General features: G+C 50.7%; 1 protein-coding gene across 1 annotated transcript in view; it reads left to right on the forward strand.

Moving 5' to 3' along the window:
- Sult2b1 (sulfotransferase family 2B member 1) overlaps positions 1-21,677 on the forward strand; it is a 30,513-nt gene continuing 8,836 nt past the window's right edge. Inside the window, exons 1-2 of the mRNA XM_052162845.1 lie at positions 1-166; positions 17,752-17,894. Coding sequence (XP_052018805.1) covers positions 105-166; positions 17,752-17,894 — 205 coding nt within the window. The 5' untranslated portion in view covers positions 1-104. The remainder of the gene's footprint in view (positions 167-17,751; positions 17,895-21,677) is intronic.

Consider the following 21,677-nt stretch of genomic DNA (forward strand, 5'->3'; position numbering starts at 1 on the left):
TGTGCCCCTCCCCTGGGCCGGCCTAGTAGGCACCTGGCACTGGCGGGCGCGGCAGACGCTGCGCACCTGGCCCCGACGCCCGGCTAGCTCCTGCCCTGCCCGCCATGGACGGGCCACAGCCCCCCGCCCTGTGGGGCTCGTTTGAGAACAGTATCTCCGAAATGAGGTGAGGTGGCCTGCTTGCCAGGGCCTGGGGAGGGTGGGGACAGTCCCTGGCCATGGAGGGACCCTCATTGGATTCAGTGCACGGGGATGCCTGTCTCGTGCTCTGGTTCTTCTGCCTTGGGGTGGGAGGGGGCAGGGCCTTGCTCACCCAGGGTAAAGGGGAGCCGGGAGCCTGGTCCGGAGAGGCGGCAAAGGGCTAAGGTTGCTGAATCAGCTGAAGCTCTTGGGCCAGCTCCACCTGGGAGACACCAGGGAGCATGGGATGCTCTTGGCCACCAAGAGAGTTAGTTGGGAGAGACTGGGACCGACCTCTCTCCTCCTCATGTGGCCAACGTGTGTAGTTCCTCTGTTTCTGGAGATGAGTCAGACACTCGGAGTACCCACTTATCAGATGGAGAAACTGAGGCTGGGCGGGAAAGTGCCCTGACCACAGAGCCCCTCTCCTGGCATCTTTGGGACCTTTCCTTACCCCACTCCTTGGCTTTACTTCTCAGCAGAAACCCAGAGAGGGGTTGGAGGACTCTCGTATCTCCCGGTTAGCTGCTGGCCCTGGTATCTCACTCTCACCCTGCCCTCCCATGACCCTCTGGTACCCTGAGCTGGAAGGAGGGGGACTGCTAAGCCCTGTCCCCACCCCGGTTGCTTCACTCTAATACGGTACCGTTCCAAGTCCTCCCTTCCCCTGCCCCAGCCAAGAGCCAGGGTGTGGAGAGACAAGGAGGAACTCAGCCTCCAGGAGCCCGTTGCGGTCGCTTCCTAGTGAAGCTTCCTGGGATCTCTGGGCCTCTCTGCAACCCTCACCCGACCTGACACCCTTTTCTGAGCGTCTGCCCAGCTGTCCCCGGAATGCCCACTGCAAATGACAGTCACTTGCTCTCTCTGCACCTCAGGATCGCCACCCTGGATGTAGGCTTAAGTTCTTCCACCTGTGGCCCCCACAGCCCCACTTGACACTTTCCCTCATGTCCCCGCGGCCTGTCAGTCCCCACAATGCACTTCCCTGTGCCAGACCTTCCCATGGCCCGTCGGCCCCCTCGAGAGCCACTCCCCTGACCCCAGAGGTCCCAGAGCTGCCTCACCCATCCTGACAGCCGTGCCACGTGGTGATTCTGTGGTGATTCCATAGCATCCCGGCCCTCCAGGCCCCACCCCAGGCACTCTCCTCACCGACATTCCATTCACCCCACGACTTCAGCTTCTCTGGCCACACCCCACTCTTCCCTGCCACAGTACCTTTGCACATCTAGTTTTCATTTCTAAACCCCAAGCACCACTGTCCCCTGCTATAGTGTCTTCTATGGCTCCCAGCACCCCGGGCAACAGCCTCCAAAGCTGTTTGAAGGTTTAGAAGGATCTTGTCCAGAAGGACCTTCCTGAGCTGAAATAAGTAATAGAGATCAGGACAGGATGGATCTGGTTTGAGGTGGAAGCAGATCTGGTCCCCCCTGCTCCCCACAGCCCTCTTCCAGTGCACTTGAGCAATCTGCGCCCCTCGTGCCTCTCCTCAGCCCACCACAGGGCTTAGCCTTGTCTCTTCTGCCACCCGTGCCCACCGCCCACCTGGGCCCGTGTGCTTTGCCCATCCTCTCTCCTGGCAACGTCTACCCTCTCCTTTTATTGGCCAAATGCTTCTTGGGGCTAAAGATGTAAATGTGAGTTTCAACCTCAGCTGTTTAGGGTTCCTGGAGGGGTCGGGAGTGACCACACAGAGCCCAGATTGCTGTGGTCCATGTTCACACCTAGCCTGTCCTGGGCTCCATGACATCCTGTCACAGACAGGGACGGGCATAGGAAACTCATCAGAACAACGACCAGGAGTGAAGGAAGAGTGAGATTAGGAAACCTTTGATCTGGGGTGAGTCAGGTCTGCAGGAGGGGTGAGGCGTGGTGGGCAGAGGGCATCGGCGGAATCCCATAGGGCAAAGGGCAGCACCTCATTCTACCACGCCCGGGAGGCAACAAATGATTCCATTTTTTAAGCCTCCTGAACAAGAGCAGGTGAGCCATTATCTGTTCTGGATTATGGGTCAGGTGATGCAAACTATTCAGGATTTAATTTGGGCTAAAGGACTGTCAGCAGATTTGGCCCTTGTTCACGTTCTAGATAATGGGGTTGGTTATGTGGCAGTGTGCTTTATGTGAAGGCATCTCTCAGGCCTCACGTGGGTCAGGAGGACTCTGAAGGACAGCAGAAGCCTGGGGCCATGGCTCAGTGCGGAGTGCACTGCAGCAGTCAGGCACTCCAGCACTCTGGTGACGCAAGTGGAAAGGAGAACATGGCCATCCTTGGCTACATAGTGAGGTCAAGGCTAGACTAGGTCTTTAAAAAAACAAAAACAAGGTGTCTGGGCTGGGTGGTGGTGGTGGACGCCTTTAATCCCAAGCACCCAAGAGGCAGAGGCAGGCAGATCTGTGAGTTCAAGGCCAGTCTAATCTATATAGGGAGTTCCAGGTCAGATAAGGCCCCACAGAGAAAGCCAGTTTTGAAGAACCAGAGAACAGAAGAGAAGAGAACAGAAGAGAAGAGAGAAAAGAGGAATAAGGAGGGTTGCCTAAGGACATCCAGATGTAATTAGTATAAAGTCAAGATCTCAGGCACAGAAAGCAAAAAGTCTCCTGCCCTAGATTTGGGAAGGAAGAAGTTGGGAAGGAACAGCACCTGGAAGGAATGTAGGCCTCTCTGGCCAGGAGGCTCAGTGAGCGCTCCCTTGGGGAGTTCCATATATCTTATGGAGAACATCTGAGCCGAGAACCAGAGAAGCCCCTGGCTTGTTTGTCTGAGTGTAGAGAAAGTGTCCTGCCCAGAAATCTCTGTTGGCTGCTTTGGTTTTTCCGGTGCTGGATATTGAACACTGGGCCTCACAAGGACCCTACCTCTGAGCCACACTCCCAGCCTCTCATTGGTAGACTCTAGTGGCTCTGACCTCTGAGCCACACCCCCAGCCTCTCATTGGAGGACTCTAGTCAAGGGCTCTACCTCTGAGCCACACCCCCAGCCTCTCATTGGAGGACTCTAGTCAAGGGCTCTACCTCTGAGCCACACCCCCAGCCTCTCATTGGTGGACTCTAGTCATGGGCTCTACCGCCGAGCCACACTCTCAGTCTTCTCTCTACAAAATTTGTACCATGTCTGTTTATCTGTGCTCTTGTATGGCCTTGTGAATGTCACACCCATGTGAAGATCAGAGGATGACTTTCTAGGGTTGGTTCTCTCCTTCGGTCATGCTGATCCCAGGGATGGAACTCAGGTCATCAGATCACGCAGCCAGGACCTTATCTCCATAGCCACTCCACTATCTTTTTCCTTCTTAGTTTGGGACATAGTCTTTCTTGGTAAGTTATTCAGGTTGCCCTTGAACATGGGATCCTCTTACCCCTATCCTCTAGAATAGTCGGAATGTCAGGTCTTCCGGGCAGTTTTTTAATCTCCGGTCCTACATCTCAACCTTGGGGAGATCTCACAGACCTTTTAACACGGAGCTGGGGTCTCTGCTCGAGGAGCTATTAGAAAGGTTCTAAGCAGTAAACACAGGTCGGCGGTACCTACCTGGGGTCGAGTGAGCAAGTAGAGGCCCCTTGGTAAAAAGGAGAAGAAGCAGATGCTCATAGTCCAGAGAGCTTTATGGCCCCTCGGGGGCTGCTGATTGGACAGAGGCTAGGGAGTGGGCCGTCCCAGTGTGAGGGTGCATGATGGGAAGAAATGCGGGATCCAGCAGATGTTAGTCAAATGCTGAGCCAATAAGGGTATCCTGATAGCTATGAGAACTAGAAGCTCCAGGAAGGGCCCAGGGCCCAGGAAGTAAGGACTCAGTGCTCTGAGCTCTGAGCAGGCCCCAGGGATAGACGGCCAGAGGAGCTACAACTGCTGTCAAGTGGGTGACACCTGGGAACATTGATACTCCATGTGGAGGGGTCTGTCCTGAAGAGGGATTGGGGGAGCGGGGGAAGAGCCATTTGGTTTTTTTTTTTTTAAAGACTGTTTTATTGATTGATTTTTATGTGTTTCTGTACGGGTGTGTGTGTGTGTGTGTGTGTGTGTGTGAATGTGGGTGCCCACAGAGGTCAGAAGACTCAGATTCCCCAGTCTGTAGCTACACAAGCAATTGTGAGCTGCCCAGTGTGGATGCCCAGAGCTAAACTCAAGTCTTCCGGGTGAGCACTTTCAAGCTCTTCAGAGCGAGGCTGGCCCAGGACTTAGGGCCATCCTCCTGCTTCAACCTCCCAAGTGTTGGGAAATAACAACACTGAGTTGCCATTCTTAGCTGGGTTTTCCTACTTCCTTTCCCAAATGCCAGTATGCCCTCTTGAGCCCAGAAATGGGGGGCAGGAGGATCGAGGAGCTAGGCGTGGCCTCGGAGCACACCTCAACCAGGCCTGCCACGGGCTCACTCCGTCTGCAGTGTCCACTGGACCTTCCGTCTCCTTTTTTTCTCCTGTTTCTTTCTTTCTTTTTTCTTTTGGGGCTAGTTCCAGATGTGACGGAGGCACTGTGTGCACATGTGTGCTGGCATGCGCACCCGTGCGCGTGAAGACCGGAGATTGGCCTCTTCCTCTGTTACCTTTCACATTTTTATTTAAGCGTGTGTGTATGTGTGTGTGTGTGTGTGTGTGTCTATGTGCATGCGCACAAGCACCATGTTTTTACAAGTGACATAGGATGTCAGAAGAGGGCACCAGATCTCTTGTAGCTGAGTTATAAGAGGCAGCATCTGCCTGACATGGGCTCTGGAATCCGAACTTGTGTCCTTTTGTAAGAGCACCAAGTGCTTTTTATTGCTGAGCCATCTCTGTAACTCCTCTATTTTAGTTTTTGAGATAGAGTTTCTCTTACAGAAACTGGAGCTTCCCATCTTACTAGATTGGTTGGTCAGAGAGTCCCAGGGATCTGCTTTTCTCTGCCCTACCACAGCTTTGAGACACGGACACACACCACACTGCGGCTCTGAGACAGGGACACACACCATGGCCCTGAGACACGGGCACACACCACGGCTCTGAGACACAGGCCCACACCGCAGTTCCCGACCCTTCCACAGGTGCTGAGGAGCTGAACTTAGGTACTTAGGTTTGGACAGCAAGCATTTTAGTCACTGGGCCATCTCCTCAGCTCTGACCCTCTTCCTCTTCTTAGCTGTGTTAGGTGGGATGAAACCCAGGCCTTCATGCCTGTCAGGACCATTGAGCCACACCCAGCCCCCCACTGAGGGATTCCAGGCAAGGAGGGGCATTGGCACCGAGCAGTATCCGCATGCAGTGGGAAATTCTGGCCAATGCCTCTATCGACACCTTGCTTATTTAGAACCTGCATGAGCCTCCAGGTAAATGTCTCCTTGATGGCATGACTAAAATGAGTCTGAAAGCTTACAGCTGTCATCTCAGCATGTTGGAAGTGGAGGCAGAAGGATGGCTGCAAGTGGAGGCTAGCCTGGGCTACAGAGACCCTGTCTTTAAAAAAAAAAACCTAAAATATAAATTAAGTAGAGCTACTTCTTCCCACACTAAGCCTGAGATCTGTGCTGTGTGCTTTCTCTGTCTAGTGACCGCTCAGCCATCTGCTCTGCACGGGGAGAGATGCCATTTGCATTTTGATCTCATTGAGGTCACAGCTGACAAGTCGGCTAGCAGGCCCTGGCTGTTCCCAGGCTGCTGGTAAAGCTTCCCAGTGTCAAAACTGATGCTAAGTCAGTAACCGAAGGGGTAGGGTCAGAGCCTCTATCCCCGGCCCTGTGGTCACATGTCCAGTACTCAGGAGCCACATGTGGCTCCTAGCTGTGGCTTTACATGACACCCTGGGTCTGTGTGAAGTTCAGTGCAACAAAGGCACACAGTAGGGGCTTGGAACATGGGGGAGCATATCAGAAAGAAGCAGAAAGAGCCCCAGGCAAGAGGCCTCTAGGAGACCTGGTGTGGCAGAGCGTGGAGCATTAGGGAACAGACTGAGCCCAACAAAAGCAGGCAGGTAGGAGGCCTTGCAGGCCCTTCAAGGAGACCGAAGGCCTGCAAAGGACAGATCTGGGAGAACCTTGAACCAAAGGTATGTCTCTGTCAGTCGTCACTGCACGTCCCCCAGTCTCTGTCCTCGTCTCTCAGATGGACCAACAATCTGAGAGTCGTACCTCAGAATCTGAAGGAGGCATTCTGTGTGGTCAATCAGCTGCTGGCATTTAAAACACCATTTAAATTTTTGTGTTGCTTTGTTTTATTTTGAGGCAGATTCTGTAGCCTCAGCTGCCCTCAAATTCAAAGCAATCCTCCTGCCTCAGTCTCCCAAAAACTGAGATTGCAGGCCTGTGTGACCAGGCCTATGCCTAGTCCAATTGTGTCATTGACTAGAGCACCCTCACACTCTGGGATCTAAACAGAGCCCTTCCACAGGCAAAGGCAACTTCTTTTACAAACTTGGAAGTGTTAACCACCTTTCCCTGAGCAAAAGCAACCACATACCAGGGAATAGCTCTTAGGACGACATTCTAGAAAGCCCAGGGCTAGTCTCATTCACCCTGGAATGGAGAATATGAGAGTAGCAGGGCCGTCAGGACTGGTGGGCAGGGAGGCTGCACACTGCCTGGGAAGTCCTGTCTCCTGACTGTGGCTTCTGCTTGTTAAAATCTACTTTGATGGGACCATTTTTTAAAGTGAAAATACTTTTTGTGTATGTATGTATGTATGTATGTATGTATGTGTATTTATTTTTATTTCATATGTATGGGTGTTTTGCATGTATGTATGTCTATGTACCATATGTGCCTGGTACCTATGGAGGGCATCAGACCCTATGGAACTGGAGCTATAGATGGTGTGAGCCACCATGTGGGTCCTGGCAACTGGACCTGGGTTCTCTGGAAGAGCAGCCACTGCTCCTAACCCCTGAGCCATCTCTCTAGCCCTGGAAGAAAAGTTTTAATTAAAAAAAGAAAATAACATATTGAGTGGGGGATTCTTTGCACAGCTCGGTGGTAGAGCCCTGCCTAGAATCCCTCAGTGAGGGGCTGGGGTGTGACTCGGTGGCAAAGCTTTGGCACAGCACATCCCAGGCCCTGGGTTCAATCCCACCATTGCCTGGCAGTGGCTTGGGGTGGTGTGTGAGATGAGTGTAGATGGGCGAGAGCATTTATGATACTGTCACCAAGCTGTAAACAAGCTGGTGAGAGAGTGAGCTGTGAGGTTTGCTCTCAGTGAAGCTGGGAGGAGTGAGACTTCGAGCAGGAGTCCCAGGGCCAACATGAAGCCAGTGAGGTGAACACACACACACGCATGCTCACTGCACACACACATGCATGCACTCACACATACAACACACACACACACACGTACACAACACACATGTGTGCACACACATGCATACACACATGTATGCACTCACACATACAACATACACATAACATGCATGCATGCACACACATGCAATATACATGCATGCATGTACTCACACACAACATACACACATAACATGCATGCATGCACACATGCAATACACACATGCATGCACTCACACATACAGCATATACACATGCATTTACTCACACATACAACACACACATATATAACACACATGCATACATGCACACACATGCACTACACATACATGCATGTACTCATACAACATACACACAATGCATATACACATGCACATAAACACACATACATGAACACACACTCATACACATGCACACACACAAAACACACAACATACACATGTACACATACAAGTACATAGAAGCATGCACACACACAAAACACATGCATGAACACACAGGACACATGCACATGTACTTCACACATGTACACACTCATGTACACAACACATGCCTGTGCATACACATAATACACATGCATGCATATACACACACACAACACACATAGGTTTCTCTCCTGAAGCTCACGTGGCGATAACCTTGGCAGTTGCTCACTCATGAACACATGGTTGCTGGCACATGTGTGATTTACAGCTAGACCTGTTTTACAACCTAAATAGATTTGTCTGTTTTGGAGAACACTGGGGATTGAACCCAGGAAGGACCTTGGCATGCCTGGCCAGTGCTCTACCATCAGCCATACCACACCCCTTCTTTTACATTTTGTTTTGTGTTTTGAGGCAGGGTTTCTCTATGTAGACCAGGCTGGCCTAGAACTCTTGGGGATCTACCTGTCTCTGCCTGCCAGGCGCTGGGATTAAAGGTGTGAGCCACCATGCTGGGCACGCCAGCCATGCCGGGCTCCCTCTTTTTCTTTTTGTTTCGCAACTGGGTCTCACTAAGTTTCACACACTGGCCTTAAAATCAAGATCCTCCTGCCTCAACCTCTCGTGAGGGTGGCGTGCTGACAGGCTTGTCCCACCAGATCCAGCTTCATTCATTTTAACCCGAGGCACAAGCACCAAGACCTTTGGCCCCCACACATTCCAGGCCGCGGATGACTAAGCTCAGTTTGTCTCCCGGCTTCTTTACGGCAGATGCTTGTGTAGTGAATTTCAGAAATGTAAAGGGTGCCATCTGAGGATACTGCCAAGATGGAGACACACCGCAGCACTCGGATCTCTTGGTTTGAGACCGGCCTGGTCCAGGCCAGCCTACACAGAAAAATTATAACTCAGAAAGAAACAAGCAAACAAACAAATAAGATAGAAACCCGTTTCTGTGTTGGCCGGCAGCAGGTGTTTCCTGAGCTCTCTTTTCCTCCTCTTGGCTCCGTTCGGTGCTGCAGTCAAGATCTCGTGTCCTTCACCGGGTTCTTCCTCAAGGTCATCTCTGCATCCCTACATGTCAGGGGTGGGGCCGTGGCTGTTTGTTCATGTAACAAACACAACTGCCCCTCACCCACCTCTCCCTCCTCTCCCTGTCTCGAAGGTAGCACAGGTTCACAGCTCCTTTACTATTGGGGAAGATTCACTGAAAGAAGGAAACAGGCAAAGAAAAGAAACACTAAGTGTTAAGTGGTGACCACAGAGTAAACAAGGTGGAGAACAGCGCAGTGGTGCTGTCGGTGCCTGCCTGCCAAGCATCACAGAAATAACGCTGGGACCGAATCTCCCAGCGAGGGCGAGCCAGTGTCGGCTGGGTAGATTGTCTCTGGCTCTGGCTAAGTGTGAGTCATCCTGCCGAGTGGAGTTGGGGACGCTGGCACAGATGCACGCGCTGCAGAAGGCAGCGTGGAGGTGAGCAGGGCTGTGAGGAAGGACATCTGGCAGACACAGGCAGGGCGGCTGGACTTTGCTGGAAACACTGGCCATGATGTAACTAAGCTGGCTCAGGCCGGGGCACTCTGCTGAGCATGTCCCAACGTGAATCGCAGGCCCCTGGCAGCGGTGACCATGGGGGCTGGCTGGACTAGGGCGACCGTCTTCCCAGACATCAGATCCCACGCACGGGTCCTTCTGAGATCCACAGTTGCTTCCTTGCCCTCTTAGGGGTTTTTTGTATATCACCTCCTCAGAGGGCTGCCTCTGACCTCCTGTGACCAAAATGGAAATGTCCTATTGCAGAGCTCCTGTCTGAGATTAATTCTGTCCTCCTCTCCCTCTCCCTCTCCCTCCTCCTCTCTTCTCTTCCCTTTCCCTCCTCCTCTCCTCTCCCTCTTCTACTTCCCCCCTCCTCCTTTCTTTCCTCCTCCCCATCCTCATTTTTCCCTCTTCCTCTCCCTTCTCCCTCCTCCTCTCCTTCCTCCCCTTCCACATCTTCTCCCTCTTCCTCTCCCTTCTCCCTCCTCTCTCTTCTTCTTTTTCCTCCTCCCTCTCGTCTGTCTTCTCCTTCTCTTTCTCATTTCCTTCCTTCTTCTCTTCTTCCACTTCCTTTATTATAAGACATGGTCTGGGGCTGGAGAGACGGCCCAGCAGTTAAGTGCACCCACTGCTCTTCCAGAGGTCCTGAGTTCAATTCCCAGCAACCACACGGTGGCTCACAGCCATCTGTAATAGGATCTGACGCCCTCTTCAGACAGGCGGATGTATATGCAGCAGAGCGCTCATACATTAAAATAGATTTAAAAAAAAAAGACATGGTCTGGATTTGTAGCTCAGGCTGGTCTTAAATTTGCAAAATCCTCCTGTCTCAGACCCACATTACTTTCTGATGTTTCTAATGACATCGTATGGAGCTGTCTGAATCAGGCCCAAGGACAGAAGGTGTCACTGGGCTTGTCAGTGTTCTTAGAGGCCCGGGGCTCATGAACTAACAGTGAGTGACGACAGACTGTCCGCCCTCCAGTGAAAGAGCCCGACACATCTTTGCCTGTTGCTCACGTGTCCTCCAGAAGAGAGGCAGTGGTGTGGTGAGGTTCCTTCTCAAACATCCTGAACAGGCAAGAGAGTCCCTGGCCAGCCTGACCATCGTTGTTTATCTGCATGAGTCTCTTAATCCACAGGTTCAGGATTTGACTTAGTTGCTGTATTAGTCAGGGCTCTCTAGAGTCACAGAACGTATGGGCAGTCTCTATATAGTAAGGGACTTTGTCGATGACTTACAGTCTGTAGTCCAACTCCCCAGCAATGGTCAGCAGCAGCGGTGGATGGAAGGATCTAGCAGTTGCTCATTCCCACGAGGCAAGCAGGTGAAGGAGAGAGAGAGTAAATCTTCCTTCTTCCAATGTCCTTATGTAGGTCTCCAGCAGAGGGTGTGGCCCAGTGTGTGTCTGTGCCACCACACCTTTAATCCCTGATGACCTTGAACTCAGAGATCTCCCTGTCTTAATCTTCTGGAATTCATAGCCTCTATGCCTCAAGATCTCCATGCTGAGATCCAGGTCAGAAACTTGTATGTCAGCCTCCAGATTAGGATCACAGGTGAGCCTTCCAATCCTGGATGGTAGTTCATTCAGATATAGTCACGCTGACAACCAGGAACAGCCACTACAGTTGCCCAGCGTACATGAGGCCCCAGGTTCCACGTCCAGCACCACATAGAGCTGGTGTGAAGGTGCACACTGTAATCCCTGCGCTAAGGAGACAACAGCAGAAGGATTGCCGGGAATCTGAGTTGAACTTGGGCTACTTAGTGAAGCCTTGTCTCACGAAACAAAACAGCAGCAATCCAGCGAAATTGATGTCGGAGGAAGCATGTTACACCTCAGGAGATGTGACACACGTGTCCTCGGGGGATTCCTAAAGTCCTTGAAAGGCCCTGGACTTACCCATCTTCCCCCGACAGCCTGCACGGTGCCCTGCTTCCCCGACAATGTGGCTGCATTTGCTTTCTGTTCCTGTGAGTTCAGTCACAGGCTAGAAATTCCAAGAAAGTGGGTGTTCTCTAGTGGGCCGGGAGTGTACAGAGCCGTCTCCCACTCTGATTTCCAGAGCTGCTGTCTGGGGCCCATAGTTGCCTCCCCCAGCACCTTAGCATCACAGAGGCACCTTTTCATCTCTGTTGTCTATTGCAGCTTCATTGGGAGTGTGTGTGTGTGTGTGTGTGTGTGTATGTTGTTTGTATGTATAGTGTGTGGTGTGTCTGTGTGTGTGTGTGGTATGTCTGTGTGTGTGTGTGTGTGTGGTGTGTCTGTGTGTGTGGTACAGTGTGTCTGCATGTGTGTGGTGTTTGTGTGTATAGTGTGTGGTGTGTCTGTGTGTGGTATGTCTGTGTGTGTGTGTGTGTGTGGTGTGTCTGTGTGATTTGTGTGTGTGTGTGTGTGGTGTGTCTGTGTGTGTGATTTGTGTGTGTGTGTGTGTGGTGTGTCTGTGTGTGTGATTTGTGTGTGTGATTTGTGTGTGTGGTGTGTCTGTGTATGTGATTTGTGTGTGTGATTTGTGTGTGTGTGTGGTGTGTATGTGTTCAGGTGCACAGATGCAAGGATGAATGTGAAAGCCAGATGTTAACCTTGACCTGCAGAGGAGTCACCCATCATTTACATATCTGTGCATTTACATATCTATGCATGCAGTGGCAGTGCTCATAGGTCAAAAGACAGCTTGCAAGAGTCAATGCTCTGCCTTCACAGGAGGTTCTGGGAGGCTCCTGGTCCTTAGGCCTGGTCCTTAGGCCTGGTCCTTAGGCCTGGCAGGCTGTGGCTTTTCCTGCTGAGCCATCTTGCCAAGTGCATCTACCTTCTTTTGAGACAGGTTCTCTCACTGACTGAAATCCTGCAGGTTGGAGTAGACTGGTTGGCTAGTGAGCTCCAAGGACCCGCCTTCCTAGTGCTGGGGTGACAGGGACAGAGGCCAACTCCCCCACCTCGGGCTTTTATGGCAGTGCTGGGGGCCAAACCCAAGTCCAACAGCTTCCGGGGCAAGCTGTTGAGGGAATGTTTTGTTTCTCACGGTTAAACACCCAGGAGGAGATAGTGCTGCGAAGCTTTGCCCGTGGTATGATACTTCACTGAGGTGTGTGAATTATAAGATAATGATATTGATCTTACATTGATCAGTTTATGGGACTGACACTGGGGTGGGGCTGGATACAGTATGCCCAGGGCGTCTCAGAAGAGCCTAGGCCAATTTCTTATCCTCCTAATCTGCTCTGCCCTCCATGGCTGTGTGACCTTAGGCAGGTGGCTCAGCCTCTCTGGACCTCCATCGTCTCCTCTATAAGTCACAGGTCATCAGATGCCTCACAGTGTTGCTGAGTGAATCCGCCAAGTTGGGGAGGACTGTGTGGCAAAAATCCCCTTCCTTCAGCAGACACTGATGTGTGGTGGAAGCTGTCTCTAGTGAAGGCAGTGCTGGGAGTATTTTGGAGATATTAACAAAAAAAGACAGACAGACCAAAAATAAACAACTGTTGAAGTCTGGATGGGTGGCTCAGTGGATAGGAACACTACTGCTCGTGCTGAGGACCCGGGTTCAAGTCTCAGCACACACAAAGCTGCTCACAACCGTCTGTAATGTCAGTTCCAGGGCATTCAAGGCCAGCCTGGTCTACAGAGTGAGTTCCAGGACAGCCAGGGCTACACAGAGAAACCCTGTCTCAGAAAACCAAAAAAAATAAAATAAAATAAAATAAAATAAAAAAATAAAAAGCAAATCATTCACACATATAAATCAGTTAATCTAAAGAAAACCATTCTTCCCTGTTGAAAGCCCCTGGACAGAGAAGATATCCAGAATGTACAGCTTGATGCCTCCATCTGGAGATCTGAAACCCCAGAACTCCAAAATCTAAACCTGTCACAGAGCTGGCAGACTCCACAGGTAGAAGCTGTGCATGCCCGGCCTTATGGAGCCTGTCAGAGCCAAAACACGGACAGTTGATAAGACTGGGGGAATGTCTCTGAGGCTGCGGAAGGTGTGTGGGAAGAGTCTGTAAACGTAGACTCAGGACCCTTTCCCAAGGCACCCGATGTGTGCTTTTTCTGAAATACAAAAGTCTTGAAATAAAGCCTCTGTGAGCCCTGTCCATGTTTAGGGAGACAATATTCAGCCTGAGCTGTGTGACCAGAAACAAGCCAGAGGGGACATGTGTGTGTGTGTGTGTGTTAGTGGTGGCCAGTCTGTCATCCATCCGGTGGCCTCGATGATGTTTAGTACCATTGTGGCATATTTCACATGGGGAGGGCAAGAGTCTGTAGAGGACTGGAAGCTATGGGAAAAGCCTGTGTAAAACCGCTATAGCTGGATCAACTCGGTGCAGGAGGAGAAATAAGGCCGGTGTGTTGGGCAGACAGGGACGGTGGCATAGAGGGACAGCAGGTGGGAGCGCTCGCGGGTTCTTGTAACAGCATGGCTAGTACTGTCAGTAAGACAGGAATTGTGGTTCTAAACATGGGGAGAGCAGGTGCACCCCACGCTGGATGGGTCCTTGCCTGCAGGGGGAAGAGCTGACTAGGGGCCTCGGTGGAGGCAGGATTATAATGTGATAACTACGGCGGGTTAGGTTATAGGTGATGGCGGCTTTCCTTCCTTCCTTCCATCTCCTGACATGGAAACCTGTCCAAATTCAGCCCTTTTCTCTTCTCCATTATAGGAACTGAGCTGGCTGCCTTCAGGGACAAGCCCTCATCTCTAGCCGGGGAGAGACATCTGTGGCTGTTGGCTTGGGGACTCAGGAAAGCACAAGATGTAAAACCCAGAGGCTGTGAGACCTTAGGGGTGCCGGGAGTTAGAGAAATGGACACAGCAGAGGGGAAAGGCCAGGCGGAGGCCAGAGCTGGGGCGGAGGTGGGACGGAGGAGGGGGGCCTACAGAGACTCAAGAGTTCCACATCCTGGCTGGTGAAGTCCCTAAGGTACGCAGGGTTGAAGGCACAAGAAAGGGAGGGGACACAAGCGCTCAGGGACATTCCTCGACTCTATCGTTCATTCTGGTGTCATCGTGCGTCGATTCATTCATTCCCTCCTTCTTTCACCCACTCGTTCATACATTCAGCCGTCGCTCTCTCCCTCATTCACCGCCTCCCGTCTGACTTAGAGTGCCAGCAGCCCCCATTTCCCCGCCACTCGGCCACTCAGGGCCTGAGCTGCGTCTAGAGATTCTTTCCTTTAAACTGGCGGAACAGTGGGCAGGCGTCCATATTCATTTACTTACTTATCCAGGACCAATTTCAGGGCGCCTAAGGGCACAAGATCCTTCCCTGGAAGGTGACTCAGTTTCCCACTCCTGTCATGAGAAAGAAATAGCTCTGTCAAGAAGTTGATGAGATCAAAGACTTTATCATACCTGGGGCTAGCCACCAAGTATCTCTTAAAAGCCCAGCACTTAAGATATACAAGCTCTCATAATCCTCAGTAGGGCTGAAGGCTTGAAGCAGTAATTATTGCTGTCTGCTTGTGACAGGTGAGGAAACTGAGGCTCAAGGAGGCAAGACACGTTAGGCTTTGCCACAGGCAGGCCTCCACCAGCTAATCTGCCTGGTAACCGGTGCCCTCACTGCTCCTGCCCGTTTAGCCAAATCTGCCTGGAAACTGGTGATGTCACAAATTTTACCCTGGGGTTCAACCTAGAGGGAAAAATAACCCCAACAACCACAAATGATAACATCACTGAACGAATGTAGTATCTAGAGAATTTACAACTTACAAGGCACACTGCATTGCAGGCCGGCCTGAACAGGGCCTGGATAATGCGGTCCACTGATGTACAAAATGGTTCTTCCTTAGCGTCTCAGATTTATGGGATGTGAGCTTCAAAGCAGGCTATATGCTGACCACTTACAGCCAGCCCCCTGCCTTTCTTCTCCATGGAAATTTAACCAACTTTGATACAATGCTTTCTCCATGTTAGACAGAGTTCTGAGTACTTTACAAAATGCTGTGAGGTAGCAGGAATTATGCCCATGTCTATACCAAAAAACCCCAAGGCACAGAGAACATTCCTGAATTCTTTATCATTCATGTGTCTGAGTTTTACCTCAGAGACAAACTCTGATTGTCAACATCATTATTCTAGGCAGGGTCTCTACCCCTGAGCCACGCCCCTATCCCCTCACCAGGGGACTTTACACTGCAAACTTTCCGATTTCTTTCTTTTTTTTTTTCCCCCGGTTTTTTTGGAATTGGTTTTTTTCGAGACAGGGTTTTTCTGTATAGCCCTGGCTGTCCTGGAGCTCACTCTGTAGACCAGGCTGGCCTCGAACTCAGAAATCCACCTGCCTCTGCCTCCCAGAGTGCTGGGATTACAGGCATGTGCCACCACCGCCTGGCCTGATTTGTTTTTAAGATATATCTCACTGTATTTGTGTGTGTTTCTGTGTGTATGTGTGTAATATGTATGTCTATGTATGTCTCTGTGTGTGTCTATATGTTTATGTCTGTGTGTGGGGGGGTCTATTTGTATGTCTTTGTGTGTGTCTATGTATGTGTGTGTGTCTATTGTGTGTGTGTCTGTGTGTATGTGTATGTCTGTGTGTGTGTGTGTATCTGTGTGTATGTCTCTGTGTGTGTCTGTGTATGTCTGTATGTCTATTGTATATGTGTCTGTGTGTATGTGTCTGTGTATCTGTGTCTGTATGTCTCTGTGTGTGTCTGTGTATCTGTGTCTGTATGTCTGTGTGTCTGTACCTGTGTGTGTGTGTGTGTGTGTGTGTGTGTGTGTGTGTGTGTATGGGTGCTAGAAGAGGGTGTCAGATCCCCTAGAACTGAAATTTGTGTCTAATATAGATATTGTAAGCAGAACTTGGGTCCCCTAAAATAACCGTAAGTACTCTAAACTGCTGAGCCATCTCTCCAGCTCCCTTTTTGGGGGATGAGGGGAGTCAAGACAGGGTTTCTCTGTGTAGCCCTGGTTGTCCTGGAACTCACTCTGTAGACCAGGCTGGCCTCAAAGTCAGAGATCTGCTTGTCTCTGTCTCATGAGTCCTGGGATTAAATGCGTGCTCTGCCCGTCCCAGTGTCTTTTACTTTTTGAGACTGGTCTCCCCATACTTTTGGAGTTGTCCTTTAGTTTTCTGTCCCCCTGCCTCAACCTTCCGAGTGTTGGGAATGATCAGCGTGACCCACTGGTCTCGCCCATGGCAAGGTGTTTTAAGAGCAGTTGGTGATGACCACAGCTCTGTCTATCCTAACCTCCCTGGGTCCCCTGTCCCCTGCGTGAAGAGACAGGGGACATGCAGAGGGCTTTATTGGGACACTGATGGCACTGCCACACAGTGGTGGAGTGTGGGAATCACTCGCTAAGGTAAAGTGACATGCATCCAGGGACAGACGCCAGGACTGTCTGACTGAGGATTCTCAGTCCCACCAGTCAAGAGAGTGAAGCAGCCCCAGCAGGCGGCGGCCAGGCTGCTCTTAGGAGCTTTCAGTGGGTGCACGTCTTCAGAATGAAGCAGTATGCTGCTGTTTCTTCTTCCCTCAAAACATGAAACCAAGGATTGTAGCTTGGTAGCAGAATGACGGCCTAATGTGTCAGCACCAAAGCTCAAGCTCCGTCACTAAAAAAAAAAAATCACTAGATAAAATATGTGTCCTAGATGAGCCTGGTGGCCCAAATCTGTCATCATAGTTACTTAGGAGGCTGAGACACAAGAATCAAAAGTTCAAGACCAGCCAGAACAGCTTAGTGAGACCCTGTCTCCAACAAATTAATAGAGGGTCATGGCGTGGCTCGGTGGTGGAGCCCCTGCCTAGAATCCCCCAGCAAGGGGCTGGGGTGTGGCTCGGTAGTAGGACCCTTCTTGCACCATTCTGAAAGGCCTAGGTTCAGTCTTCTCTTCGGAAACTCAGTTCCGTGGCTGCGTAAATGCGTCATGGCTTTGGGATAAGCAGCTAGATCATTTTAGCTTCCCAGTGAGTCATCGCGGGTTCTCACATGGGCTCTGCAGCGTGCAGTGTTGGCGGGGGCACCTGCTACCTTTGGCTTGGGCTCCTCATTCGGAAAATGGTCTGATGACGTGGTGTCGCCCTCCAGGGTTGGGATGTGGAATAAACGTTGGGAGAACACTTAGCTCCAGTTGGCAGACATGAAGGACCCTTCCTCCTGACGGCTGCGTGGCTTTGGGCAAGTCACTCCCGCCCTCGAGGCTCTGCTTTCTACACCCGTAACGTGGGGATAATAAATGTGACATACTGGGACTGTTGTGGTGCGGTTGAAGCGGATCCACTTTTCGGGTGGACACGCGAGGCTCAGATAGAGGATGCTCCTCCCTGGGGTGGAGTGGAGGACTCTGCGACTCTCGCCCTACAACCCTCACCCACCTCCTCGTTCTTCCTCACACGTGTCTCCTCTCACAGCCAGAAGCTGCAAGGTGAATACTTCAGGTACAAAGGTATCCCCTTTCCCGTCGGCCTGTATTCGCCCGAGAGCCTCAGTCTGGCCGAGAACACGAGCAACGTGCGGGACGACGACATCTTCATTGTCACCTACCCCAAATCAGGTACCTGGAGTGCTAGCCTGGGCTCAGGGAAGAAGAGAGGAGTGGGGGAAGGAGCCTGTTTTGCAGAACCTGGGGGCCTTGTCCTCAGCTGGAGGCATCTTCCTGTGCACTGCGCACTAAGTCCCTGCTCCAGGGAGACTCTGTGAGCCTGGCTAATGTCCCCTCCCCTCTAGGGCTACAATAGTGTCCCCAAGCCTTCACAGCACTGAGCACCATCAGCCACATGTGCTTTGGTGGGCCAGTTGTTCATTTTTGTCGAGAAAGGATTTCATGTAGCCCAGGCTGGCCTCGAACCTCTGGTCCTGCCGCCTCAGTGTCTCAGGTTCTCGTGCTGCCAGGCACAGTCTCACTGATTAAATCTCCACCGACCCACTGGGTCCAGTTTATCTGGCTCTCTCTGAGAGCCTGGTCTGCCCTGGCTATCGCCTGTTCTCTGAACCTAGAAGCACGCCCGCTGCGTGACGTGTTTGTAGAGGATGTTCTTCCTCTCCGTTTCGTTTGAATTCACACACAGAATGCTACACAGTCTTCACAGATACGGAAAGCAAGTGAGCATTCTGCTTTTCTGTGCTGTTGCTATGACAGGTCACCTGACCAGAAGCAACCGAAGGAAGAACGGCCCGTGTGGCTTACACTTCCTGGCCACAGCCTCTCAGAGAGGAAAGGCAGGCCAGGAACTCAGTCAGGAACTGAGACAGAAATCAAGCAGGATCCTGCTGTGACTGTCTTGCTCCCTATAGCTTGCTCAGCTGTTTATAAAACCCAGGCCCCCTGCCCAGGAGGGGCACTGCCCTGAGAGGGCTGGGACCTTCTATATCAATTAGCAATCAAGAATGTGCCCACCCGCGGCAGCATATGTCTTTAATCTAAGCACTAAGGGGGCAGGGGCAGGGGCAGGAGCAGGGGCAGGGGTAGGGGCAGGTGAATTTGAGGCCAACTTGGTCTAAGTAGCAAATTCCAGGTCAGCCAGGGCTACATAGTGAAACAAATAGTGAATAATCAAGAATTGTAGTTAAACAAATAAATAATAATATAAAAAGAAAACGCATCACAAACAGGTCCTCAGGCGATGAAGTCAGTCCCCAGCTGAGACTCTGGATAATTCCAGGCTGTGTTGGCAGCTGAGGCTAACACATCTGTAATCCCGGCACATCTGTAATCCCAACACATCTGTAATCCCAGCACATCTGTAACCCCGGCACATCTGTAATCCCGGCACGTCAGAGGGGAAAGTAATAGAGGCTCAGGAGTTAAAGGCCACCTTTGCCTTCAGCTGCAGACTGGGTTTAAAGCCAGCCTGTCTTAAGAAGAAATTAAAGAGCCGGCAGTGGTGGCACACATCTTTAGTTCCAGCACCTGGGAGGCAGAGACAGGCGGATTTCTGAGGCCAGCCTGGTCTGTGTTCCAGGATAGCCAGGGCTACACAGAGAAACCCTGTCTCAAAAAAACCAATAATAATAATAATAATAAATTAATTAATTAAAATAAACAAAAGGTGCTACAGAGATTAGGAGCACTGACTGCCCTTCCAAAGGTCCTGAGTTTAAATCCGAGCAACCACATGGTGGCTCACAACCATCCATAATGAGATCTGATGCCCTTTTCTGGGGTGTCTGGAGACAGCTACAGTGTACTTACACATAATAAATAAATAAATAAATAAATAAATAAATCTTAAAAAAAAAAAACAAACAAGTCGGCAGTGGTGGCACACGCTTTTAATCCCAGCACTTGGGAGGCAGAGGCAGGTGGATTTCTGAGTTCGAGGCCAGCCTGGTCTACAGAGTGAGTTCCAGGTCAGCCAGGGCTACACAGAGAAACCCTGTCTCAAAAACAAACAGAAAAACCCCAACAACAACAAAAATAAAAACAAAAAAAAAACCTCAAAACAAATAAAAATCCCTGACTCATCCTCTGGACTGCAAGTGTGAACATGCTAAGAAAATGAGCTGGACACGAGAGGAATTACACGGGGCCCTTAAAACAGCCGTGCTCGGAGGGGAAGGCAGCTAGGGAGGGTAACGGGCTGCTTGAGGTGAGAGCAGAGGCGTTGGTTTAAGGCTTACAGTTTCTGTTGGAAAAAGGACAAACTTTGGGGGGGGTCAACAGGCCTGACTATTGCAATTGTAATTAAACGTTGCCATCTCAACTTGGAACTCAAAATGGTTACAATGCTGAGGTCCCCAGTAAAGGGCTTCAACTGTGAACTGGCCATAGTTCACAGACAGAGGCAACTGACACAGGACTAACCCCCTCCCTCTGCAGGGAAAATGGCGTGTGCATACACACATACACACACACACATACACACACACACACACACACACACACAGAGTCATGAATTGCAGAGCAGGACATCCTTGCTACTGTGTCCAGACTCAGCTTCACTGGAGAGGTCCTGAGATGTCCTGCCTGGTAGAGGAGGGTTCTTGTCATTCTGTATCCCCTAAAAGGCTCGCAGAATGTTAGTGGTGACACGTGCAGCAACTAAGAATAGTGTAGGACAATTATATTCCTCTGGCGCCCTCTGCTGGTCATTGAGAAATGAGAACGGTAGCCAGAGCTAGGGAGAGCGAGCCAGAAGCCCACTGCGGCGAGCCCCTGACTCCAGCTCCTTTGCTGAAAGGAGGGTTTAAGAGATTCAGACACAAGGCAGTGACATGGGCCTGCTGTCTTTGCTAGGCCAGAGTCTGAGGAAGGAGAACCCCCAAGGTCATCCTGGACCCCTTAATGTGAATATGTTGCTGTTGTTGTTGGTGGTGGTGGTGACAGGGTTTCTCTGAGTAGCCCTGGCTGTCCTGGAACTCATTCTATAGACCACGCTGGCCTTGAACTCCTAGAGATCTGCCTGCCTCTGCCTGCTGAGTTCTGGGATTAAAGGTATGGGCCACCACCGCCCAGCTGCTTAGTGTGACCTTAATGTGTTTCATGACAAAAAAAAAAAAAAAAAAAAAAAGTCAAAAGAAATAAGATGTAGCTCAGTAGTACAGACCCTGCTTAGGGTTCCCAAGTGAGGGGCTGGGGGTGTGTCTCAGCTCAGCGGTAGTGCCTTACCTAGAATCCCCCAATGAGGGGCTGGGGATGTGGCTCAGTGGCCCCTGCCTAGCATTTCTGAAACTCCCAACTCAATCCCTCTTACTATAAACAGATAAAAGACAATACAAAACAAACAAAAACCACAAAAATAATTGGTCAGGTGTACTGCCTTTAATTCCCAGCACCCAGAAGACAAAGGCAGGCAGATGTCTATGCATTTGAGGCCAGCCCGGTTTGCCTAGTGAGTTCCAGGACAGCCAGAGCTACATAGTAAGACCCTATCTCGAAAACAACAATAATAATAATATTTTATGCATATGGGTGTTTTAATGGCATGTATGCCTGTGCATGTGTGCACATTGCCTGCAGAGGTCAGAAAAGGGCCAGAACAACATAGTCTTCCCACCAAACATGTGTGTGTGTGTGTGTGTGTGTGTGTGTGTGTGTGTGCCACAGAGGACAACCTATGGAAGTTGGGTCTCTCCTTTCACTATGTGAATCCTAGGACTGGAATTCAATTCAGGTCATCAGGTTTGGTAGCAAGTATCTTCATTCTCTGTGTCATCTTGATGGCCCTAAACCTTTTCTTTTTATTTATTTCTTTTTATTTTTTAATATTTGTTTATTGTACTTATGGGTACACTGTCGCTGTCTTCAGACTCACCAAAAGAGGGCACCAAATAACATTTCAGATGGCTGTGATTCACCATGTGGTTGCTGAGAATTGAACTCAGGACCTCTGGAAGA

Source organism: Apodemus sylvaticus, chromosome 1, assembly GCF_947179515.1.
Source record: "Apodemus sylvaticus chromosome 1, mApoSyl1.1, whole genome shotgun sequence".
Taxonomy (NCBI): Eukaryota; Metazoa; Chordata; class Mammalia; order Rodentia; family Muridae; genus Apodemus; species Apodemus sylvaticus.